This window comes from Mobula birostris, chromosome 22 (assembly GCF_030028105.1).
Source record: "Mobula birostris isolate sMobBir1 chromosome 22, sMobBir1.hap1, whole genome shotgun sequence".
Classification (NCBI taxonomy): domain Eukaryota; kingdom Metazoa; phylum Chordata; class Chondrichthyes; order Myliobatiformes; family Myliobatidae; genus Mobula; species Mobula birostris.
Genome location: NC_092391.1, coordinates 28,223,618 through 28,245,053, shown reverse-complemented (window position 1 = coordinate 28,245,053; position 21,436 = coordinate 28,223,618). Strand labels below are relative to the sequence as shown.

General features: G+C 43.8%; 1 protein-coding gene across 8 annotated transcripts in view; it reads left to right on the top strand.

Annotated features, from left to right (window-relative positions):
• The window catches only part of rxrab (retinoid x receptor, alpha b), a 117,839-nt gene extending 105,908 nt beyond the window's left edge, over positions 1–11,931 (top strand). For all 8 annotated transcript variants that reach the window (XM_072240469.1, XM_072240473.1, XM_072240476.1 and 5 more), the window contains 5 exons: positions 1,274–1,403; positions 5,954–6,086; positions 6,382–6,473; positions 7,859–7,964; positions 9,102–11,931. In XM_072240469.1, the coding sequence (XP_072096570.1) occupies positions 1,274–1,403; positions 5,954–6,086; positions 6,382–6,473; positions 7,859–7,964; positions 9,102–9,249 (609 nt within the window). In that variant the 3' untranslated portion in view covers positions 9,250–11,931. The remainder of the gene's footprint in view (positions 1–1,273; positions 1,404–5,953; positions 6,087–6,381; positions 6,474–7,858; positions 7,965–9,101) is intronic.
• The last annotated feature ends 9,505 nt before the right edge of the window (positions 11,932–21,436 follow it).

Here is a 21,436-nt window from a genome sequence, read left to right as displayed (position 1 = left end):
GTAGGCTGTTTGACCTGCTCAGTTCCTCCAGCAGTTTGTTTTTTGCTTCAAGTTCTTGTCCCTTGTGGGTAAAATGCTATGGCATTAAGTTTCAGTGCCCATTTTACATGATAAAGCAATTAATTCTTATGTCTACATTGCACGGCAAACTTCAGTGCTCAAAAACAAAACCTGGTGCCTCACCACTGACATGGGATGGTAGCAAATCCCTGCACTTACCTTGCAATAAATTCCAGTTTTTATACCACATTTACCACATCATTGAGTACTCCATCAGTGCTACCAATGATGTGGCATTGTATTGTACCAGATCAAGCACTGAGCCAGAGCTCCAACCGTCCTCTCAGGAGGAAGTTAGATGTTCTTCATATGTATGGGCAAATTCATTATCAGCATTGCTAAAATGGATTGTTTGCTGTTCATTGCTAATTATGGAACCTGAATGCACACAAATTTGGCTGTATGGTTCCTTCATCAATAGTGAGCACGAAAGTTGAGAGGTGCTTTAGTCCAGGTGTTCAAAACTACAAAATAGTTTCGATACTTACCTCCTGTATACCTTTTATTGCCTTGCATGGTGCACTTATTATGGTGACAACAAATGCCTAGGTTGGTTATTAAACTGCCAATCAAATGGGCCAGCTGGAAAATAAATGAATTTCATAAGTCAGCAATTGGTGAAAATATGAAACAACAACAGAATATGTCTGTTACATGCTCAGTGGGTCATGTAGTATCAGTGGAAAGATAAGCAGTTAATGAGAAGTGCTTCATTGAGTGCTACATGAATGCTGACATGGACCAGTTTATGTGCTCTATACTGCATGCAATCAGTGATCAATATGAAAGGTCCTTGGCCTAAAGATTAACCTGTTGCCCTTTCCACTGAGACTGCTTGATTTACTGACTGTTTCCAGAAAGTTCTGTTTTTATTGCCCTAGACTGCACTTATCCCAGGAAGTGGACACTATACCATTGTGCCAAGCTCAGTTCATCAGCTATAGTTAGTAATTATCAATTGCATTTAGGTGTATGTCTCAAAAATTGGCTATTATGCCCAATCCAACCATGGTGGTGTTCATGTTGCATTCCAGACTCCATTGGCTTTCCTCATCTAAATCTTAGTGTAACCTTCTAGACCTTCTCATTCATAAGGCAGCTACAAAGATAAATCTTTTATCTTTGACTTTTATTTTGAATGCTTGTGCTCCTGCACTTTCAGGCATTGCAATCAAAGCTTGTGTGTTAACATAGTCTTCTGTTTCTTGGCCAGCCAAATGACCCAGTTACCAACATCTGTCAAGCAGCAGACAAGCAGCTCTTCACGCTGGTCGAGTGGGCCAAGCGGATTCCACACTTCTCAGAGCTCCCACTGGACGACCAGGTTATTCTTCTGAGGGCAGGTAATGAGCATTTCTTATTTTGACCAATGCTGTTATCCCATTAATTGTACCGATCTACCCTAGCTCATCAATCCTGTAACCCAATTAGCGTGATAACCACCTTCCCCATTGTCTGGAATCTTCTATTCTTCTGTATGACCCTAAGTCACATTTCCATATTATCCCTTCAAGTGACACGCGCTTGCTCTCGCACTGTCACACACACACACACACACACACACAATGTATCATTGTTGTGCAGATTCAATCTATGTTATGCTATTGAGTTTACCAGGGCATGTTGTGCTGTGCCTCTCAGTGAAAGACCAAGTGTGTTTCCTGGTTTGTTTTTCATGCCTGGACAATCAGTATCATTTTCTGGGTCTTGTGATCAAATGCAAGGCTATTGGGTTGCTCAGAAATCAAGATCAAGCTGAACTTGCATTGTTCTGCATTGATTGGTGGAATGGTCTTTTGGAGGTTATTGGCTAATTAAATGGCATTTATTGCATTGTGCCACTTCCCTCTCCTAAAAGTATGTAACTTGGGGTAATAACTGGGAAGGTCATAGGATGGTGTCTTCGTATGCCTGTGATCAGAGAATACTGCTGGAGGATAATTTGTTTCACAGTCGTAGAATCCAATCCCTAAGAAAGTTATTCTGAAGATCCCTAACCATTACCTTTTGTTCTTTTATTAGATTTGCAACTCTAATTCCCATGTATTGTGCTGAGCAACTCCTCTCCTTTTCCAGATATTGTTCAGTGTTTACACTGAGCTGTTTCTGTATCATATATACTTTCAATCCAGCCAGACAATGCTCCACATGAGCCACCTCCGGGATTTTCTAGTCTGTCTTGGTTTTTATCTCCCTTCTGTGCTTGTCCATTTCTTTAAATGTATCTATATTTTCCACCTCAATTATTCCCATCAAATAGTGGTTCAGTGTTCAATTTATATCAGAGAATGTATACAGCATACAACCTGAAACTCTTAATTCTCACAGACATCCCCAAACTATTGGAACCCCAGAGCCCCACCTCTTATGCACAAACAGCAGCAGGCATCAACCCTCCCCTCCCTCTCCCCTACCTGTCTCAGCAAAAGCATCAGTGTCCCCCACTACCTGCCATGTAAGCAACAGCAAAGCCCCCAACGAGACCATGATCTGTAGTGCATCAAAAACCACTGTCCATCCCAACACTTTGCCGTCCCACAGGCTGTCTCTCTCTCTCACTCACTAACAAGGGGGAGAGAGGCATCGCTCCTGCCACAGTGAAAGGGGAGGCCAACAACTCGCTGTTTCAGTGTCAGGCATTTCGACAGCTGCATGCACTGTTGTCTGGATGTTTCAATCTCCTGCGACATTTCAGTCGGTGACACCAGCAAGGAATCGGATCATCCACAGAGCTGCTGGGCTGCAACTCGAAGGTGTGGATCTTTCAGGTTGCTCCTGGAGATAATAGAAAATGCTAGGCCACTTGGCGAGGTTCGAGAGTGGGAACCCAGTGCTGTGAAGGCCCACAGTGTGAGTGCCAGTTGTAGATCACTGACTCCGACAGGATCCTAGCCACCTTGAAAAGGAATGAAAAGATATTTAAAAAGAAGAAATTAAACTGTTAGTGAATTGTAGTCTTCGGATAAAGATGCTTCATATGAATTCCCTATTGGATTTCTTATCATAGTGACCTCTAGTTAGGCTGTAATCACCAAGTTGAAGCTTTCTTTCTACAGCCTCAATGTGATAACCTTTTATAGTTTTAGAAGATCTCTTAAGGGTAGAACACAAACAGCAGAGTTTTGGATGAGCTCATGTTCGTGCTGGGTGTAAGTTGGCAAGATGTTTGGCCTCTGTTCTCAGCATGGATCTTGATCAACAAACTAGAGTGGAAAGCTAGAGTGATTCTTGTTGAATTCAGATAATTTTCCCCAGAGCTTGTGTTGATTACTGGAGATCAATCCATATTGCTAAATGAAATATTAAAGTCTGAATTGATTTATGCAAATGAAGGTATCGACTTGTGTTAGTGTAGCATCCTGTATAAAAATAATTAAGACATCTTGGGCCACTTTTCAGAAGTGTTATCTGGCTTCCCAACCAGCACCCTGTATAAACTGGAGCTTGTTCAAAATTGTGTTGCTTTACCAGTAGCTCAAGTCAGCCTTGTGCCAACAGGTCATCATTGGTTCCCTGCCAGCAATCTCTAAATCTTATAGTTCTCATCCTTGCCTCCAAATCTCTCGTTGTTTGTTAATTCTTCTGTAAGTTGTCCTGAACTATGTTACCACATAATGCTACATAAGTGACAGGTAATATTTGATATTGAGTGACATTAGGAAATATTAAGACAGATGTCCGGTAGATTTATCAATTTTGAGTTTTCAGCTCTGTAAAACTCTGGTTAGACCACACTTGGGGGTATTGCGTTCAGTTCTCGTTACCTTATTATAGGAAAGAGGTGGAAACATTAGAGAGGTGATTTACTAGGATGCTGCCTGAATTACAGAACTTGAGGGAAAGGAAGAGTGCATTAGAATTTTTCCCTGGAGTGAGGGGGAATGAGAGGTGACTTGATAATGGTGCGTTAGGATTATAGAGGTATGGATAGAATGGACAGCCAGCGACTTTTTCACAGTGGCTAAGTCCAGAGGATATCCTTTTAAGGTGAGTTGAGGAAAGTTTAAGGGAGAAGTTGGAGGCAGGTTTCTTACAGTTTCTGGAATGCACTGCTGGGGCTGGTGGTCGTGGCAGATACATTCAGGACACTTAAGTGACTCTAAGATAGGCACATGGATGAAAGAAAAACAGAGGGTTATGAAATCACAAAAAAGAGAAAATCTGCAGATGCTGAAAACCCAAGCAACACATGCAGAATGCTGGAGGAACTCAGCAGGCCAGCAGCATCTGTGGAAAAGAGTGCAGTCAATGTTTCGGGTCAACACCCTTACAGCAGTCCTTTTTTCTCCAGTCCTGCTGAAGGGTCTTGGCCTGAAACATCGACTGTTCTCTTTTCCATAGATGCTGCTTGGCCTGCTGAGTTCGTCCAGCATTTTGTGTGTTGCAGAGGGCTGTGGATTGTGTAGGAAGAAAGGGTTAGATTTATTGAAGAGTAGGCTTAAAAGTCGGCACAGCATCGTGAGCCAAAGGACCCATTCTATGGTATGTACTGTTCTATTTTCTATGTTCTATATGTTTAAGCTGCTTTATGGAGGAGGTAGGATTCAATGGGGAATTTCAATCCTTTCATCAAGATTTAAAGAATACAGACATAAATTGGGAGTATGAGTAAGTTAGTTCTACCATTTAATAACATCATGACTAACCTGGTAGTAACCTCAAATTTGATTTTCATTCCCATAGTAAACTTTCACTCCCATATTAAATATCTCCCTCGCTCTGCCTTCAAAATATTTAAAGAATCTGCTTCTACTTCTGTTTTGGGAAGAGCATTTCAGAGACTTGCTGCCCTTGGGGAGAGAAAAAAATATTTTTCTGTCATAAATAGGTAATCTCTAACAGTAACCTCCAAGCTTTAAATTCTCCCATAAGAGGCAACATATTCATATCCACCTTGCCAAGGGCCTCAGTCAAGTTCCTCTCAGATTTCTAATCTCTAACAGTTACAAGCCAGGCTTATCCATCCTTTCCTCATAAAAAGCCTGCCCACAGGAAATGTTCAAAGACCAGAATTTCCCTCCATTCGCTCGTTCACCAAGATCAGTGAATGGTGACTCTATTTATCTTACCAGTAACCCTGAGTTCAATGCTGCTTGTTGAGGGAAGAGACTTAAGCCCAAAGTGGGGCAGCATCAGAGATTGCTGCAATCTGACCCATAATGTTGAGTAGGTAGATACCTAGAATACTAATAATAATGTGTTAAGGCACTGGAGAATTTGCATTGTGCAGAAAAGCCAAGAAGAGTAACAGAGGTGGGATCATTTTCATTATTTATTGTTTTTCAGGATATGGGTGCCTCGTAATGCCTTTCTGTATTTCTCTGTCATAAATTCTCCTGAAAAAGGGAGATAGTGAATTTAAACCTTCAACTGCACAGAGCTTCTGGGGAAGGTACTCCAAGATGCTCTTGGGTAGGGAGTTCTGGGATATAGATTAAGTGATAATAAAGAAGCAGTGATGTATATCCAAGTCAGGATGGTGTGCGACTCAGAGGAGAACCTGCAGGCAGTGTTGTTCCTGTGTGCCTGCTGCCTTGGCCTTTATACTGATACAGTTTGCAATTTTAAGTAGTGCACTTAAAGTGGGCTATGCATCTAATGTCAGTATGCAACACAGCCATGATAATGGTGGTGGAGGATGCTGAATGGGGTGTCAGGTAGCCAGCTTTGTTCTAAATAGTGTTGAAAGCCCAGACTTCTTGTTGGATCAACACTCATCCAGAAAGATGGTGACTTTGTGTTCTTGACTTGTGCTTTGGAAATGATAGGAAAGCTTTGGGAGTCACTTCAGGATACCTAGCCTCTAGCTTCAGTTGGATTTGTGTAAAAGCTTTTGTAGTAAGATCCTGCATTCTGTTTTCGATTTAATAGATTCCTGCTTTTATATCCACAGGCTGGAATGAGTTGCTCATCGCTTCATTCTCGCATCGTTCTATAGCTGTGAAAGATGGGATCCTGCTGGCGACCGGCCTGCATGTTCATCGGAATAGTGCACACAGTGCAGGAGTGGGAGCCATCTTTGACAGGTGAGTGCCTGTGTCACCTGACCCAGGAGGGTGGTGGCTGTTTCTAAAAAGTTTCAAAATCATCCCTGGTGGCCACGGCAGGATACTTGAGAGTGGAAACTGGACAGGAGGAGGGATTTGAGGAGAGATCCGGGAGGTGAAATGGCAGAGTGTGTCTATAATACTGAGATGTGCTATTTGAAAGTCATCTATTCTGTTTTGGAGAATTTAAAATGAATTGGATTTGTTGGCTTCTGTTGAAATGCCTGTAGATGGGACAAGCTGTATTTTATAACCAATCTTTAATACCTTGCAGAGTTCTAACAGAGCTCGTCTCTAAAATGCGTGATATGCAAATGGACAAGACAGAGCTGGGCTGTCTGCGAGCTATTGTGCTCTTCAATCCAGGTAAGGGTTAACAATATACATCTCCTGTTGCTGCTCTTCTCCTGAGGTATCTGTGTAGCCTTCATCTCAGTTCCATAAGGAGCTGCCCAACAACCTTGAATTGTAGCCTAGTCATTACTTTGCTGATGTATTACAACTTCACTATATTCTTAAAAAAAAATGCTTTCACATACTTTTAGAGAAATGGGACGTTGAACCCCCTTTCCCTATGTTAATTGCGCTATATCTTTCCATTAATGCTCAGCCATGCCTCGTCCCTCTGACTCTGAAGGCTGCAGATTTAAGCCTAACTCCAGGGTCAACCGAATCCACTTTGAAATTCTTCAGTGAAATTATGAAAGAACATTGAAATAAAAATAGATCTGCTAGAATTATTCAAGCTGACTACGTATACATGCTGCATAAAGCTTACACATTCTCCCTTTGCCTGTGTGGGTTTCTTCTGCTACAAACCTTTGTAATTCTGATTCTTTCTATCTATCTATTCCATTGGTCCGTCCGTCCGTATAGCTAAGTGGCAAAAGAACTAAGGAGGGGTGTTTAATGAACATTGAGGGAGAGTAAGTTGCAGGACTACAGAAGGAACAGGAATGGACTGATGGATGAAATGGGCTGAAGTAGCATGTGTTGCAGCATCTATATAAAAAGAAATGGAATAAACATTTCAGTGACCTTACATTAAGACAAGGGAAGGTTTAAAAATAAATGTTTTAAAGAGTAGACAAGGGGAAGGATGGTGGAGAGAACACATTGACACCTCTGTCTCAGAGTGGAAACTAATATTGAATGATATATTGAAGGCGGGTGGTAAAAATTAGTGAAGGTGTGTTGGTGGAGGTGTAAATAGAGTGTGTTAAAACCAAATCAGAAATAAGGAATAAACTCTTCTCAGACTTCCAGCCGGGTACATATCAATTATAACGGGCATTCCAATGACAAACTCTGCTATCTTCTTCAGGGATGATGCCTGAGTATGTTCAGTCCCATGGAATTTATACCCCCATAGTCCATCCCTCCTGATTCGTTAGTCCTCAGCCAATCAGGTTTTCACTCTCCCACCTTGTCTACAATTGAATTCCAGTTCTTACTTAGAGCAAGACCTTGGACTTTGTTAAAATTCTTTTCCTCTAGTTTTATTTCTGCCCAATGAAGCAGTGGAAGCTACCTCAGTAAATATATTTAAGATGAGGTTGGATAGATTTTTGCGTAGTAAGGGAATAAAGAGTTATGGGGTAAAGGCAGGTAGGTGGAGATAAATCTATGGCCAGATCAGCCACGATCTTATTGAATAGTGGAGCAGGCTCAACAGGCCAGATGGTCTACTCCTGCTCCTATTTCTTATGCCAAAGCACTTGGCTAATTATGTGATGCTCTGTTTCTTGCAGATGCCAAAGGCCTGTCCAATCCTGGGGAGGTGGAGGCCCTCCGTGAGAAGGTGTACGCATCCCTAGAAGGATACTGCAAACAGAAATACCCAGAGCAGCCTGGCAGGTAATCTTCAGAGTGCTGCTAAAACACTTTCTGTCAAATCCTGATATTACATGCTATCTTACTTTTTTAAAATACATTGGCTCTGAACATATTACGGCACTTACTGAAAATTCATGCCTTTGCTCGGGAAAGGATTTCCCACACACTGACGCCCACTGTGGGATGGGTCCCACACACACTGACCCTCACTGGGCGATGGGTCCCACACACACTGACCCTCACTGGGGAGACGGGTCCCACACACGCTGACCCTCACTGGGGAGACGGGTCCCACACACGCTGACCCTCACTGCGGGACTGGTACCACACACACACTGACCCTCACTGGGGGACGGGTCCCACACACACTGACCCTCACTGGGGAGACGGGTCCCACACACGCTGACCCTCACTGGGGGACGGGTCCCACACACACTGACCCTCACTGGGGAGACGGGTCCCACACACACTGACCCTCACTGGGGGATGGGTCCCACACACACTGACCCTCACTGGGGGACGGGTCCCACACACACACTGACCCTCACTGGGGGATGGGTCCCACACACACTGACCCTCACTGGGGGACGGGTCCCACACACAAACTGACCCTCACTGGGGGACGGGTCCCACACACACTGACCCTCACTGGGGGATGGGTCCCACACACACTGACCCTCACTGGGGGGACGGGTCCCACACACCCTGCTCAATTTCCCTGGTGTATGGACTTCTCTGTCCTTTGCTAGATTCTTTTGCCCTACTGTTGTTAGTGAAGGAAAGTACCACTGTGGTTAATCATTGGTCATCCTAATTTGATATAGTGGCTTCGGATTGACAACTGGGATCATGACTACAATTGTATCTCCATGATCCCCACCCTCATCCCTGCCCACTGATACTGAAACTGACATAAACCACTCTTTGCCATTCTGGGGTGTTGGGGTTGATGTGGTGCTGTAGGTGAGACCACGAGGTCCTAAACAGGAGTTGGAACTGAGGCCACTGTGTTCTATGCAGTTCTGTTGCCTGGGTGCTTCAGTGCTGAGGAACTAAGGAATGCCTGGCCAGGAATCAGCAGCTCTGTACTGGGATTTGTGTGGTAGTGCTTGCCACGCCTCTGCAACAACTCTTAATCCATTCTTTGTTGCCGGACAGGTTTGCCAAGCTTCTGCTGCGGTTACCAGCTCTGCGTTCTATCGGACTGAAATGCCTGGAGCACCTTTTCTTCTTCAAGCTGATTGGCGACACACCCATTGACACTTTTCTCATGGAGATGCTGGAAGCTCCTCATCAGATGACCTAGGCAGGCTGCGGGTAAAGAGAAAACTGCAGCCCAGAAGCAGATTTGCCATTCTTTTGTACAGGCTCAGTGCAAAAATCCTTGGCCTCCCCTCTGCATTTACAGACCCTACTCCCACTTCCTGCATCCCACCCTCAACTGTAATTCCTCATTAATGAGATGACAAAGGAATAATTTTCTTTTTATATGCACTCTGCATCGATTTCTGGGTCTGTGACAAATTGCTTATCGAGATGATCTACGGTATCTGTGTGTGCATGTGTCCGCACGCACCCTGACTCTTCTCCGAGTGCAGCAGAGGCTTCATTTAACTTGTTCCTGGTTTGCATCGGCATGTGGGGTAGCCTCAAGGGATTGGTCTTGTTGACCTCTACAGAGATTTGACAACACTGGAAGTTGGACTTCAAGGAACCCTGGGTGGCCTCCATTCCCAACGTGAAGTTCTCTGATGGAGATGTGAAGCAAGATGGAACTGGCCTCCCTCTGAACCTGCCCCCTCACTAGTTTAGTTGCAAGTTCTCCCATCTGGGCTCTCGCAAGCTGCATACTGATTGTTTCCCGGTTCTCTGCTTTCTCACTGAGCTGGCTGGAGAGATGTGGCTAATGAACAGATTATGTTTACACGTTCCAGACCCATGCAGAACCCAGAGCAGTTCTCAATTACGCAATTGGTCTGCCGACTGAATGTTTCATGGACTACCTTATAGTCTTTTGGATTAATTGGAACAAAACAACCTTGCTCCATTGTGAACTTGGCTGTGTGGCAGGCTGATGTTCAGCACAAAATACCATGCTTTGAGCCGGTTGTAACATCAGTGAAATAGTTGCCTGCATGCATGATTGAGTTACACGGCCTCATCAGTATCCTCCTCCTGAGCTGCCAAGAATGGTTTGGTGCATTTGGGATGTCTTGTTGACTCCTTCTACCCAGTTCCATTTGTGAATATTGGGTAGGTTTGGGGCCTGCATCCTGAAGATTCTTTGCTGCTAAGGAAAACATTCAAATAATGAGTAAAGATCAAGCCCTAAGTACAAAGTGACCGGGTAAAAGGAGTTTGGTTTTAAAAATTAAGGAGCTCAAGTGTTCAATCTGCACTTAAACTGATCAGTACAATTCTTCTTGTCCTCTACACTAGTACTAACCCTCCCTCTGCTCCATTTCCACCCACCCTCCGACCCCTTTTACCTCCCTCCCTCTCCCTGCTCTGCATTCTCCAGCCCTCCCCTTGCTCCTTGGAGTGTAGGGGTCAGAGAAGAGTTTTACCCATCAGAGATTCACACAGATTGACCTTGATCAGCTCCTGTTTATTTTTCCGAAACATGGATAACTGGAGTTTAAACCTCATTTAACCGTGTCCCTGTCTTCAGCTTCTTATTCTCCTCAGTTCTGCCCACATTCCTCGTGGGCTGTGGTATTCATTCTTGTACACGGATTCTCTCCAGTCCTCTCCTGATTTGGTCTTTATTTTCTTTATTTTACTTCAAATCTGAATTTTAACCTGAAATATAAATATTTTAAGTACAGCAATTTTGTAAAAAAAAGTTAAAAATTGCATTTTAAACTGTTGCAAGCACAGAAAGTTATGCAATAAATGGAGGCGCTCACACCAGATCACTCTCGAAACACAGCCACTGGGCAGGAGCACAGTGGAAGGGGAGCTTGCCAGGAGTCTCTGTCCTGCAGAATTTACTCAAGATGCAATGCCCTCTTCAGCCCATCTCCTTCCTTTCCATGTTTAATTATGTTTGCTGTGTATCACTTTGTTTAATCTTTTTGTCAATCATATCAAAATCTATTACAGTTCTCCCCATTTCCTATTGTCTTCCTTAATCTGTCTTTCCTCTTTTGTCTTTCTGTCCTTATATGTATGTGTGTTGTTCACTGTCGGTCTCTCTTTTTCATTTCTCCGTCTCTATCCATGTGCATGTGTGTTCATTTCTCTTCACCCTCCACAATACGAACCTCTGTTTCTCTTATCCTCTCGGCCCTCTCCCCTCCCTGATGATCAGAGCTGTACTGATGGGTGTGCCCATTCTTGTGGTCAGTCAATTTTGAGACGTGATGGTGATCAGTCTGTGTTGACACTACGAACACTTGCTGAAAAACAAAAAAAAAAGAAGAAAAATGTCTACAGAAATCTATTTTTGTATAAATGAAACTTTATCCCTTTTGTTAGATTGAATTTCGCTGAATTATTGTAAATGTTAATACTTTAATAGTCTGCAGGGTGAAAGCAAGTGTTCCTGGGACCATTCGGGATTTTAAGCTGAATTGTTCCCTGTTTAATTTGACAGATTTGCTTTAAATTTCCAATTAGTGGCATCCGAATATCCATCGTGTTCCAGTATTGAGTGAATGCCACTCTGAGCATTCTAACACAATCTAATTCACTCTGGTTACTGACTGTCTGATTTCCCAGAAGTTTCTGCTTTGAGCTGCTGGGCTTTTGTTGCTGAGAGGAGAAACCCTGGGGATTTTTCAGATTGGTCCCTGGAGGTGTCAGTGTAAACAGTGCAGGTAGTATCCTGCTCTGATCCAGAGAGACAGCAGTTTATGGGGCAGGGTCTCTCAGGCCCTCACACAGATCAGGGCGCCCTGTGATTGCAACCATTTCAATTTAAATTTGTTTCTGTGTTAAATGTAATAAACTGTTCCCTGTACCCTACCTTGTGTCATCTCTTGTCATGTTTTTAACCATTGGTTTGGTTCTGGCTGAGGATACTGGAGTTCTGAAGGGCAAGAGGTACTCTGCTTACAGATACAAGATTCTGGGAGAAAGTGACAGGATAGATCATTCGTAAGGCCAGTGATGTTGTGGGGATGGAACTGGACTCTCTGATGGTGGTGTCTGAAAAGAGGATGCTGTCCAAGTTGCATGCCATCTTGGACAATGTCTCCCATCCACTACATAATGTACTGGTTGGGCACAGGAGTACATTCAGCCAGAGACTCATTCCACCGAGATGCAACACCGAGCGTCATAGGAAGTCATTCCTGCCTGTGGCCATCAAACTTTACAACTCCTCCCTTGGAAGGTCAGACACCCTGAGCCAATAGGCTGGTCCTGGACTTATTTCCTGGCATAATTTACATATTACTATTTAATTATTTATGGTGCAACTGTAGCGAAAACCAGTTTCCCTCGGGATCAATAAAATATGACTATGATACCAAGAGTCTGCCCCCTCCAGCTGTAGAGTCCAGAATGAGGGGTTCATCTCAGAGTGAAGGTTTGATCATTTGGGGGTGAGAATGAAGATCTCTGAACTCTACTTTATCTGCTGAGGTGTTGAGTATGTTCAAGGGTGAGATGGACTTTTGGGTACTTCCAGAATTGGGGATATGGAAATAAGGAGAGGAAGTCATCTCAAGCCATGGAACTAGGTGATCTTATAACATGTTGGAATGGGATGGAGGGGCTTTTGGCTGCTGCTCGCTCTGTTGTGTGAGAGTGATTAGATTCAATGGCAACTTTCAATCAAAGTAGTGAATCATTAAAGGAATAAGATCTGGAGGATCACCAGTGAAGACTTAAGGGCACAAGATTAATCCAACAGCTCTATTAAAGAGCCGGCACAGGCAAAGTCGGCTAGTGGCCTCCTATACTGTGTGATTCTGTAGCCTAAAATGTTAGTGACTTACACTTGGGTGCCCAGGGCAAAGTTTCCACACCCAAAGATGTCAAAACCGAGAGTCACAGTGAAATGTACAGGCTGTAGTTATAGACTTCAAAGAGGTGTGGACAGATTTATGGTATGGATGGTTAGGTGGCAGATGGAATTTAATGCAGAGACCTAAATGTAATATTTTGGTTAGAAAAATGAGAAGGTTAAATATAGACTAGATGACACAATTCTGAAAGAGGTCTCGGAGTATATACACTTAGTGGCCACTGTATTAGGTACATCTATACACCTCGTTAATGTAAATATCTAATCAGACAATCATATGGCAGCAACTCAATGCATGAAAGCATGCAGAGATGGCTAAGAGGTTCAGTTGCTCAAATCAAACATCAGAATGAGGAAGAAATGTGATCTAAGTGACTAACTATGGAATGATTGTTGGTGCCAGACTGGGTGGTTTGAGTCTCTCAGAAACTGCTGATCTGGGATTTTCACGCACAACAGACTCCAGAGTTTTCAGAGAATGGTGCGAGAACAAAAAACATCCAGTGAGTGGCAGTTCTGTGGGTGAAAATGCAATTGGGCCAGTGTGCTTGGTTTTGGGTAAAACACATAAAGAACAATGTAAAGTTCTGGAGTGGGTGCAGCCAAGATGTACAAGAACAGATGAGAAGATGGAATTGTTCTTTGTTTCAGATGTGATAAAATCTGATAGAGGTATTTAAATGGACAATAAATTCTGTTAGCCTGAATGAATATGCCACAGTTGTCACCGACTTCATCAAAACGTGTGTGGATGAGTGTGTACCTTCGAGAACATACTGGATGTATACAAACCAAAAGCTGTGGATAAACCCAGATTCATAATCTGTTGAGGACTAGAGCTGAGGCTTTCAAGACCAGTGATCCAGAACTACACACAAGGTCCAGCTATGATCTATGGAAGGCTATTTTAAGGGTGAAAGAGCAACTCCAATTGAGGTTAGAGAAATGGGATGCATGTCAGCTCTGGCAGGGTTTGCAGTCCATTACTTCCCACAAAGAAACCTAACATGAATGGCTGTGATGTTTCACTCCCAGATGTCTCAACACCTTTTATATACACTTTTAAAGGAAGAATAAAACTACACCTGTGTGAATCGCTGCAGTATCTGGTGTCCCTGTGAGCTCTGCCTCAAAGAGGCTAACGTTAGAACATCTTCCAAGAGGATGAACCCCTGCAAATAGTAATGTTCATGGGTTGTTCAGAAATTTGATAGTAGAGGGGAAGAAGCTGCTTCTGAATTGAGTGTTGGTCTTCATGCTCTTGTATCTCCTCCCTGATGGTAGTAATGAGAAGAGGATATATTCCATTTGATGAGGGTCTTTATGATGGGTACTGCCTTGTTGAAGATCTCAGTGGTGCAGAGGATTATGCCCATAATGGAGCTGGCCGAGTCTACAGCCTTTTGCATGCTATAGAAATTTATAAGTCTTTTGTGATGTACCATATCTTTTCAAGCACTTAACCAAATGAAGCCGCTGGCATGCCTTCTTCGTGATTGTATCAGTGTGTTGGGCCAAAAATAGATCCTGTGAGATGTTGACATCCAGGAACTTGAAGCTGCCTCACGTTTTCTGCCATTGGCCTGTCAATAAAGGCTGGTGTGTGTTCTCCTGACTTCCCCTTCCTAAAGTCCACATTCAATTCCTTAGTCTTGTTGATAATGAGCATGAGGTTGTGAAACAACCCAACCAGGCAATCTATCTTACTCCTGTGGACCACTTCGTCTCCGTCTGAATTTCAATCAACAAAACTGAATTAAGTGTGGACAAATAATGATCAACTTTCACAAATCCTTTTATTTAAAAAAAACTAAGCTCCTACACTGACCTAAGAATTTCAGCTTATGTAATGTAATGATACTGTACTGCCATCCAGTGGACAGATAGCATAGATATTTTACTTTCTGCCGTGTTTGGGCTTTTAAATATGACCACTTCTCCAAGAACTTGTAGATTGGAAACAGTATTTTGGCAATGGGAGGTTTGACATTGAAGAGAGAATAGTTAAGGAATTTTAAGCTTCGTGCTCTGCCTTGAATGATAATATTTTGTATTAAGCTTTAATGTTTTAAAACATCCCAAGGCACTTCACAGATGCAGTTGTTTAATAATTCTTGATGGGGATCCAGCAAAGATGTTAAGGCAGATATCCAAAACTTTGGATAAAAGCATCAGGTTTAAGCAACCCTTGAAAGGTGGGGGGGTAGGGAGCAAGAATTCCAAAGAGAATTTTACACTTTAGGTCTTGGCCAGTTGGACCAGCCACCAACAATATTGGGAGAAATACCAAAGATGGTGATTTGTGGCGCTAGAGGGGATTAAATAGAACTGAGGAGTTATGGGTTTTGAAGAGGTTACAGAAATTGGGAGTGGAAACTGGAATTGTGGGGGCCTGGGGTGAAGAAGGTTACAGAGAATGAGGGAGTTCCTATCCGTGAAAATTACATTTTGGAAGGACTGGAGACGTAGTGAGGCCCAAGGCAAGTACATGAAGTAACCCTTCTTTCCCACCAAGTTGGTACAACTGTGTTTCTCCAGTTGAATAATGCAAGAACTTGAGGTCCTATCCTGGTATGCTTACCCAGCACTGGGTGGGTCACAGTTCTGGTTGTGATGGATCAGTGCTGGGTTTGTGATGGGCCAGTGCCCAGTGTAAAGTGCCTCCAGTCGAAGAAACTAACTGAGTGAGTCCTGACGAAGGGTCTCGGCCCAAAACGTCGACTGTACCTCTTCCTATAGATGCTGCCTGGCCTGCTGCGTTCACCAGCAAATTTATGTGTGTTGCTTGAAATTACAGCATCTGCAGATTTCCTCGTGTTTACCTAATTAATTAGCTTGTTTATTTTGGCTTTTTTCTTAAAGAGGTGCTGGATGCACTCTGGTGCGCTCTGGCTAGCACTGCACCCCTGACTGGCACTGGTTACAGTTCAGCCTGTACTCAGAAATAATTCCTGGCTGGTGAAAGTGCTTCCAGAAATTGCAGTATTGGTCTGATTGTAGTGAGTAAGGGTGGCAGTTCGGATGATTTGCTGCAGAACAGCATCTCCATTTAGCAGCAGGCACCAGATGCCCATCTCCTTTGACCTTGCTGTGAAAATGCTGTCCTCTGATTATGATTAAATTGAAATCCCTTTTGTCGAGTCAGTGGAGCTCAGCCCAGTAATTGTCCTCTCTCCCCTTGAACCCTCATCCCTTCCCTATATGATTCAAGATTGTTGTCTGGGGTAGGTACAACAGGTTCAGAATATTTAGAACCAATGCTTTGAGTATCTTGGTCCAGGGCTAATTTGGGGTTAGAACTGGGTCAGGTTCATGTCCACCCTAATTACTTCGGATTACATAGGATTCATGGAGTCGAAGCTTTGATGTTCTTGTATACACAAGTTAACCTCTGGAAATGAATCACAGCAGTAATATGTTTCAGGAGCTGCAGGTTTGTAGGTGCCAGTGGAAGTGGTGGATGAGGTTTTGACGGCAACACTTAAGATAATTTTGGATAAATACATGGATGGAGGGTGCATGGAGCACTATGATCCCGGCGCAAGTTGATAGGACTAGACAGGATAGCAATTTGGTTTGGCCGATTAAAGTGCTGGGCCAGATTGAAAAGGTCAGTGTTTCTGCACCAGAAGTGAGCGATGGGCCGGTGTTCAACTCGTCGTTCAGCAAGGATTACTGTCTTTGTGCTGAACTGAGGCTGTGGCCTGCAACTAAGGGCTCCTGGATTGGCTGTGACTGGCTTCGTGCTGTGGACTCACTTCTGTGAACTTCAGTTCTGAATGTTATTTGCTCACTTTTTATCTGTTAGCACCATTTATTCTGTTTTTGGACATCAGGTGTTTGACAGTCTTTTTTAATGAGCTCTGTTGGGTTTCTTTGCTTTGTGGCTGCCTGAAAGGAGACAAATCAAAGGTTGTATAAAGTATTCATACTTTGATAATAAATGTACATTGAAGTTTGGATTTGGAATGGGCTAAGGCTCTTCAGCTCATTATTCAGTGCAAGTGTGTAAGGCGCAAATGGCTGTCCTTGTCTTTCAGAATCCTACCACCAGATGGCCGTCAAAGAGCACAAACTCTTTGGGACTCAGGTTCTGGTTGTGGTTAAAGGGAAACAGAATGGATGCTTATTGCTGATGAGGTTTAATGGCTTCATGGATTTTACTGACACCAGGATCTGCTTGGCATATTCCGATCTCATTCCTCAACTCTCTGTCTTGAATCAATTGCTGTCTCCCTATTTCCATTTTGTGCACAGTCCCATTGTGTACATCCACAGAGGTGCAACACAGGTTAAGTATAGAATCTGTCCACTGGTTCAGGCAGGTACCCCCCCCCCCCCACTGACCCCCATAAGGGGGATTAGTATGTCAGTGTTCCTGCTGCTGATCACTATGCAGTTGCCGATTGATGCTGGGAAGGGAGGATAATGCACAATCCGAGAAAGGTTAAAAGTGGGCCGGTATAAGGAAAGCGCTGGAGCGAGGTCAGGATAGGAGCAATAAACAGCAAAGGCATTTCAGCTCTGCAGAGTAGAACCGAGAGTATTCCGATTCAGAGCAAGCTGTACCGTGACACAGTGGGTAGTGTTCCTACCTCTCAGCTCCAGTGACCAGGCACAAACCCATATGTCAAAGCAGCAGAATTAAGCTATTCGGCCAATCAAAGTGTGCTCCACCATTCAATCACGGCTAATTTATTTCCCCTCTCATCCTCATCCTCCTGTCTTCTCCCCCCAATTCAGTCCTAGCCTAATTACAGGACAATTTACAATGACTTACCTACCAAATGGTACGTCTTTGGACTGTGGGAGGAAACCGGAGCACCAAGAGGAAACCCGCACATTCAATGGGGAGGGCATACAAACTCCTTACAGAGGGCACCAGAATTGAACTCCAAACTCCGGTGCTGCGAGCTGTAATAGTGGCACGTTAACTGCTACATTACATTGGCCTTCTAGGTTAGAGAATACCACAGGTTTATCACACATTTCCTTATCTCAGTCCTAAATCACTTGCCCTGTAGCCTAGGTTTTAAAAAAAATCAGAAGATCCTAACCAAGGTGATCTTGAGTTACCAAGTATTAAAAACTCAGAAAACTTGTCTCTTCACCAGGAGATGCACAGATTATGAAGAAGGACAATCAGGGCACCGAGTGCAGGAGTCAGAATGTCATGTTACAACTGTACAAGTTATTGGTGAGACCACACTTGGAGCATTGTGTGCAATTCTGGTTGCTCAGCTATTGGGAAGATGTCCTGAAGCTGGAAGGAGTGCAGAAAAGGTTCAGGAGGATGTTGCCGGGACACATGAGCTTGAGTTATAAAGAGAGGCTGCAACATTTCTTACCTGAAACACAGGATGCTGAGGGTGAACTTACTAAGGTTAATAAAATCATGATGGTCATTGGTAAGTGGGATGGTTACAGTCTTTTTCTGAGGGTAAGAGAGCGTAAAACTAGAAGACAACAATTTAAGATAAGAGTGAAAAATTTTAGAAGGGAACTTATAAAAGTTGAGGGGCAATTTTTCACACAGAGCGGGTATATGGAGAGAGCTGCCAGAAGAAGCTATAGAGGAGGGTATAATTACAATGTTTAAAAGTCATTTAACCAGGGATGTGGACTAAAAAGAATTAGATGCAGGGGTTCCCAACCTGGGGTCCACAAACGCCTTGCTTAATGGTATTGGTCCCATGGCATAAAAATGGTTGGAAGCCACTGCTTTAGAGGTTTACAGGCCAAACACAGGAAAATAGATCTTGCTCAAATATATATCTTGGTTGACATGGACGAGTTGGGCTGAATAACCTTGTACCTTGTAAAGCATTAGCCATGTCTTGGCTGGAACATTGTGACGGCTCCCAGGGTTATCTTTTGGGAGGGGTTTTTTATGCTCTGATAAGGACTGTGGACTGAATAAGCTGGGGTTGTTCTGAGGGAAGGGAAGGTCCAAAGGGTTTAATAGTGCTTGGGAAATGCAGAAGTGCTTTGACAAATAACACCAGCTGTGCCAGGTGTTTAAAATGGAAATGAAGGAAGAACAGAAAAGTGATGGAAAGAAGATAGAGGGAAAGGAAAAAAGAGCAAGAGGTCAAGGTAGCCAGAAACACGAGAAAGTGGAAATCCAAAGTAATACACACACAAAATGCTGGAAAAACTCTGCAGGTTAAGCAGCATGTATGGAAATGAATAAAAAGTCAAAACATTTCGAGTTGAGATCCTTCTTCAGGTCTGAAATAGAAGGAGGAAGATGCCAGAATAAAATGGTATGGGGAGGGGAAAAAGGCTAGCTAGAAGGTGATATATATGAAGCCAAGTGGGTAGGAAAGGCAAAGGGAAGGAATCTGATAGGAGTGGAACATAGGAGAAAGGGAAGGAGGAGGGACCAAGGGGGAAATGATAGATAGGTGAGAAGAGGTAAAAGACCAGAGTGGGCAATAGAAGAAGGGGGGAGGAAAGAAAAGCCAGAGATCTTGGTCGACGTGGATGAGTTGTGCTGGAGGGCCTGTCTCTGTGCTGTGTAATGCTATGTCTCCAAATGTTGTTGAGCAATGTTGTAAAACAGGTTTAATGTATTTAGTTAAAGAGTTAACACTCTCAGACTGCATGGCAATGAATTTTAAACTGCAGGGTGTGAAGATCTGGAAGGTGATTCAGAAATGACTTTTGAAAGCGCATTGGTTAAGTACTTGAGAATGGAAACTATGCAGGGCCACGGGGAAAGAGCAGGAGAATGGGACTCCATGAATAGTTTTTTCAACAGGCCGGTACAATAGCTAAATGGGAAGTGTGGTGTAATTCAATGAGAAGGAACAAGGAAGATTAAATAGGCAGGGGTTGAAAGGTGCTGCTGTTCAGAGTGACCTGGGTGCATGAATCAATGAAAATCTACGTACAGATACAACAGTTCATTAGGACCACTAATGAACCATTGACCATCATTGCATGAGGGTTTGTTTTCGTGGGCAGGGTCTTGCTAAATTTAAATAGCACCCTGGTGAAACCTCATTGTGATCTCCTTACCTGAGGGAAATACATCCTGAGACCATTTTATTAAGTACATTTGCACACCTGCTCATTAATGCAAATATCTAATCAGCCTATCGTGGCAACATCTCAATGTATAAAGGCACACAGACATGGCCAAGAGGTCTAGTTGTTGTTCAGACCAAAGATCAGAATATGGAAGAAATGTGATCTAAGTGACTTTGACCGTGGAATGAATGTTGGTGCCAGACAGGGTGGTTTGAGTAACTCAGGAACTATTAATCTCCTGGGATTTTCACACACAACTGTCTTTAGAGCAGGGGTTCCCAGCCTTCTTTATGCCATGGACTTGTACCATTAAACAAAGGGTTCGTGGACCAAAAGTTGGGAACCCCTGCTCTAGAGCTTACAGAGAAAGGTGTGAGAAACAAAAATCATCCAATAAGCAGCAGTTCTGTGGGTGAAAATGCCCGGTTAATGAGAGAAGTCAAGAGGACAATGGCCAGACTAGATCAAGATGACAGGAAGGTGACAGCAACTCAAATAGCCATGCCTTACAACAGTGATATGCAGAAGAGCATCTCTGAACACACAACATGTTGAAAACTGGAGTGGGTGAGCTGCAGAAACCGAAGACCACTGACATATTAAGTACAGGAAAGCGTGACAAAAATTCACCTGAAGGATTCCTGAGAAAGCCAGGTCCTTATAATTACATGGACACAGCCTGTTAGCTTCCCTCTGGAGTTTGGAAGAATGAGAGTGATCTCACTGAAATGTGAGATGTTTTCAAGCGGTTTTATAGGGTCACTGCAGGAGTGATGTTTCCCTGTTTGAGTACTGTTGGGGGGGACGGCTTACCCGGGGGAAGCGACAGTGGCCGTGCTTCTGGCACAGAGTCTGGCCCTGTAGCTCAGAAGGGTAGGGCAAGGAAGAGGAGGGCAGTTGTGATAGGGGACTTGATAGTAAGGGGGTCAGATAGGATGCAGTCCAGAGACCCGGATGGTAGTTTGCCTCCCTGGTGCCAGGGTCCAGGATATTTCTGATCGTGTCCAAGATATCCTGAAGTGGGAGGGTGAGGAGCCAGAGGTCGTGGTACATATAGGTACCAATGACATAGATAGGAAAAGGGATGAGGTCCTGAAAGGAGAATATAGGGAGCTAGGAAGGGAGTTGAGAAAAAGGACCGCAAAGGTAGTAATCTCGGGATTACTGCCTGTGCCATGCGACAGTGAGAGTAGGAATGCGATGAGGTGGAGGATAAATGCGTGGCTGAGGGATTGGAGCAGGGGGTAGGGATTCAAGTTTTTGGATCATTGGGACCTCTTTTGGTGCAGGCGTGACCTGTACAAAAAGGACGGGTTGCACTTGAATCCTAGGGGGACCAATATCCTGGCAGGGAGATTAGCGGGGGCTACTGAGGTGACTTTAAACTAGAATGGTTGGGGGGTGGGAATCAAAATAAAGAGGCTAGGCGTGAGGAGGTTAGTTCACTACAGGGGGATGGGAACCAGTGCAGAGAGACAGAGGG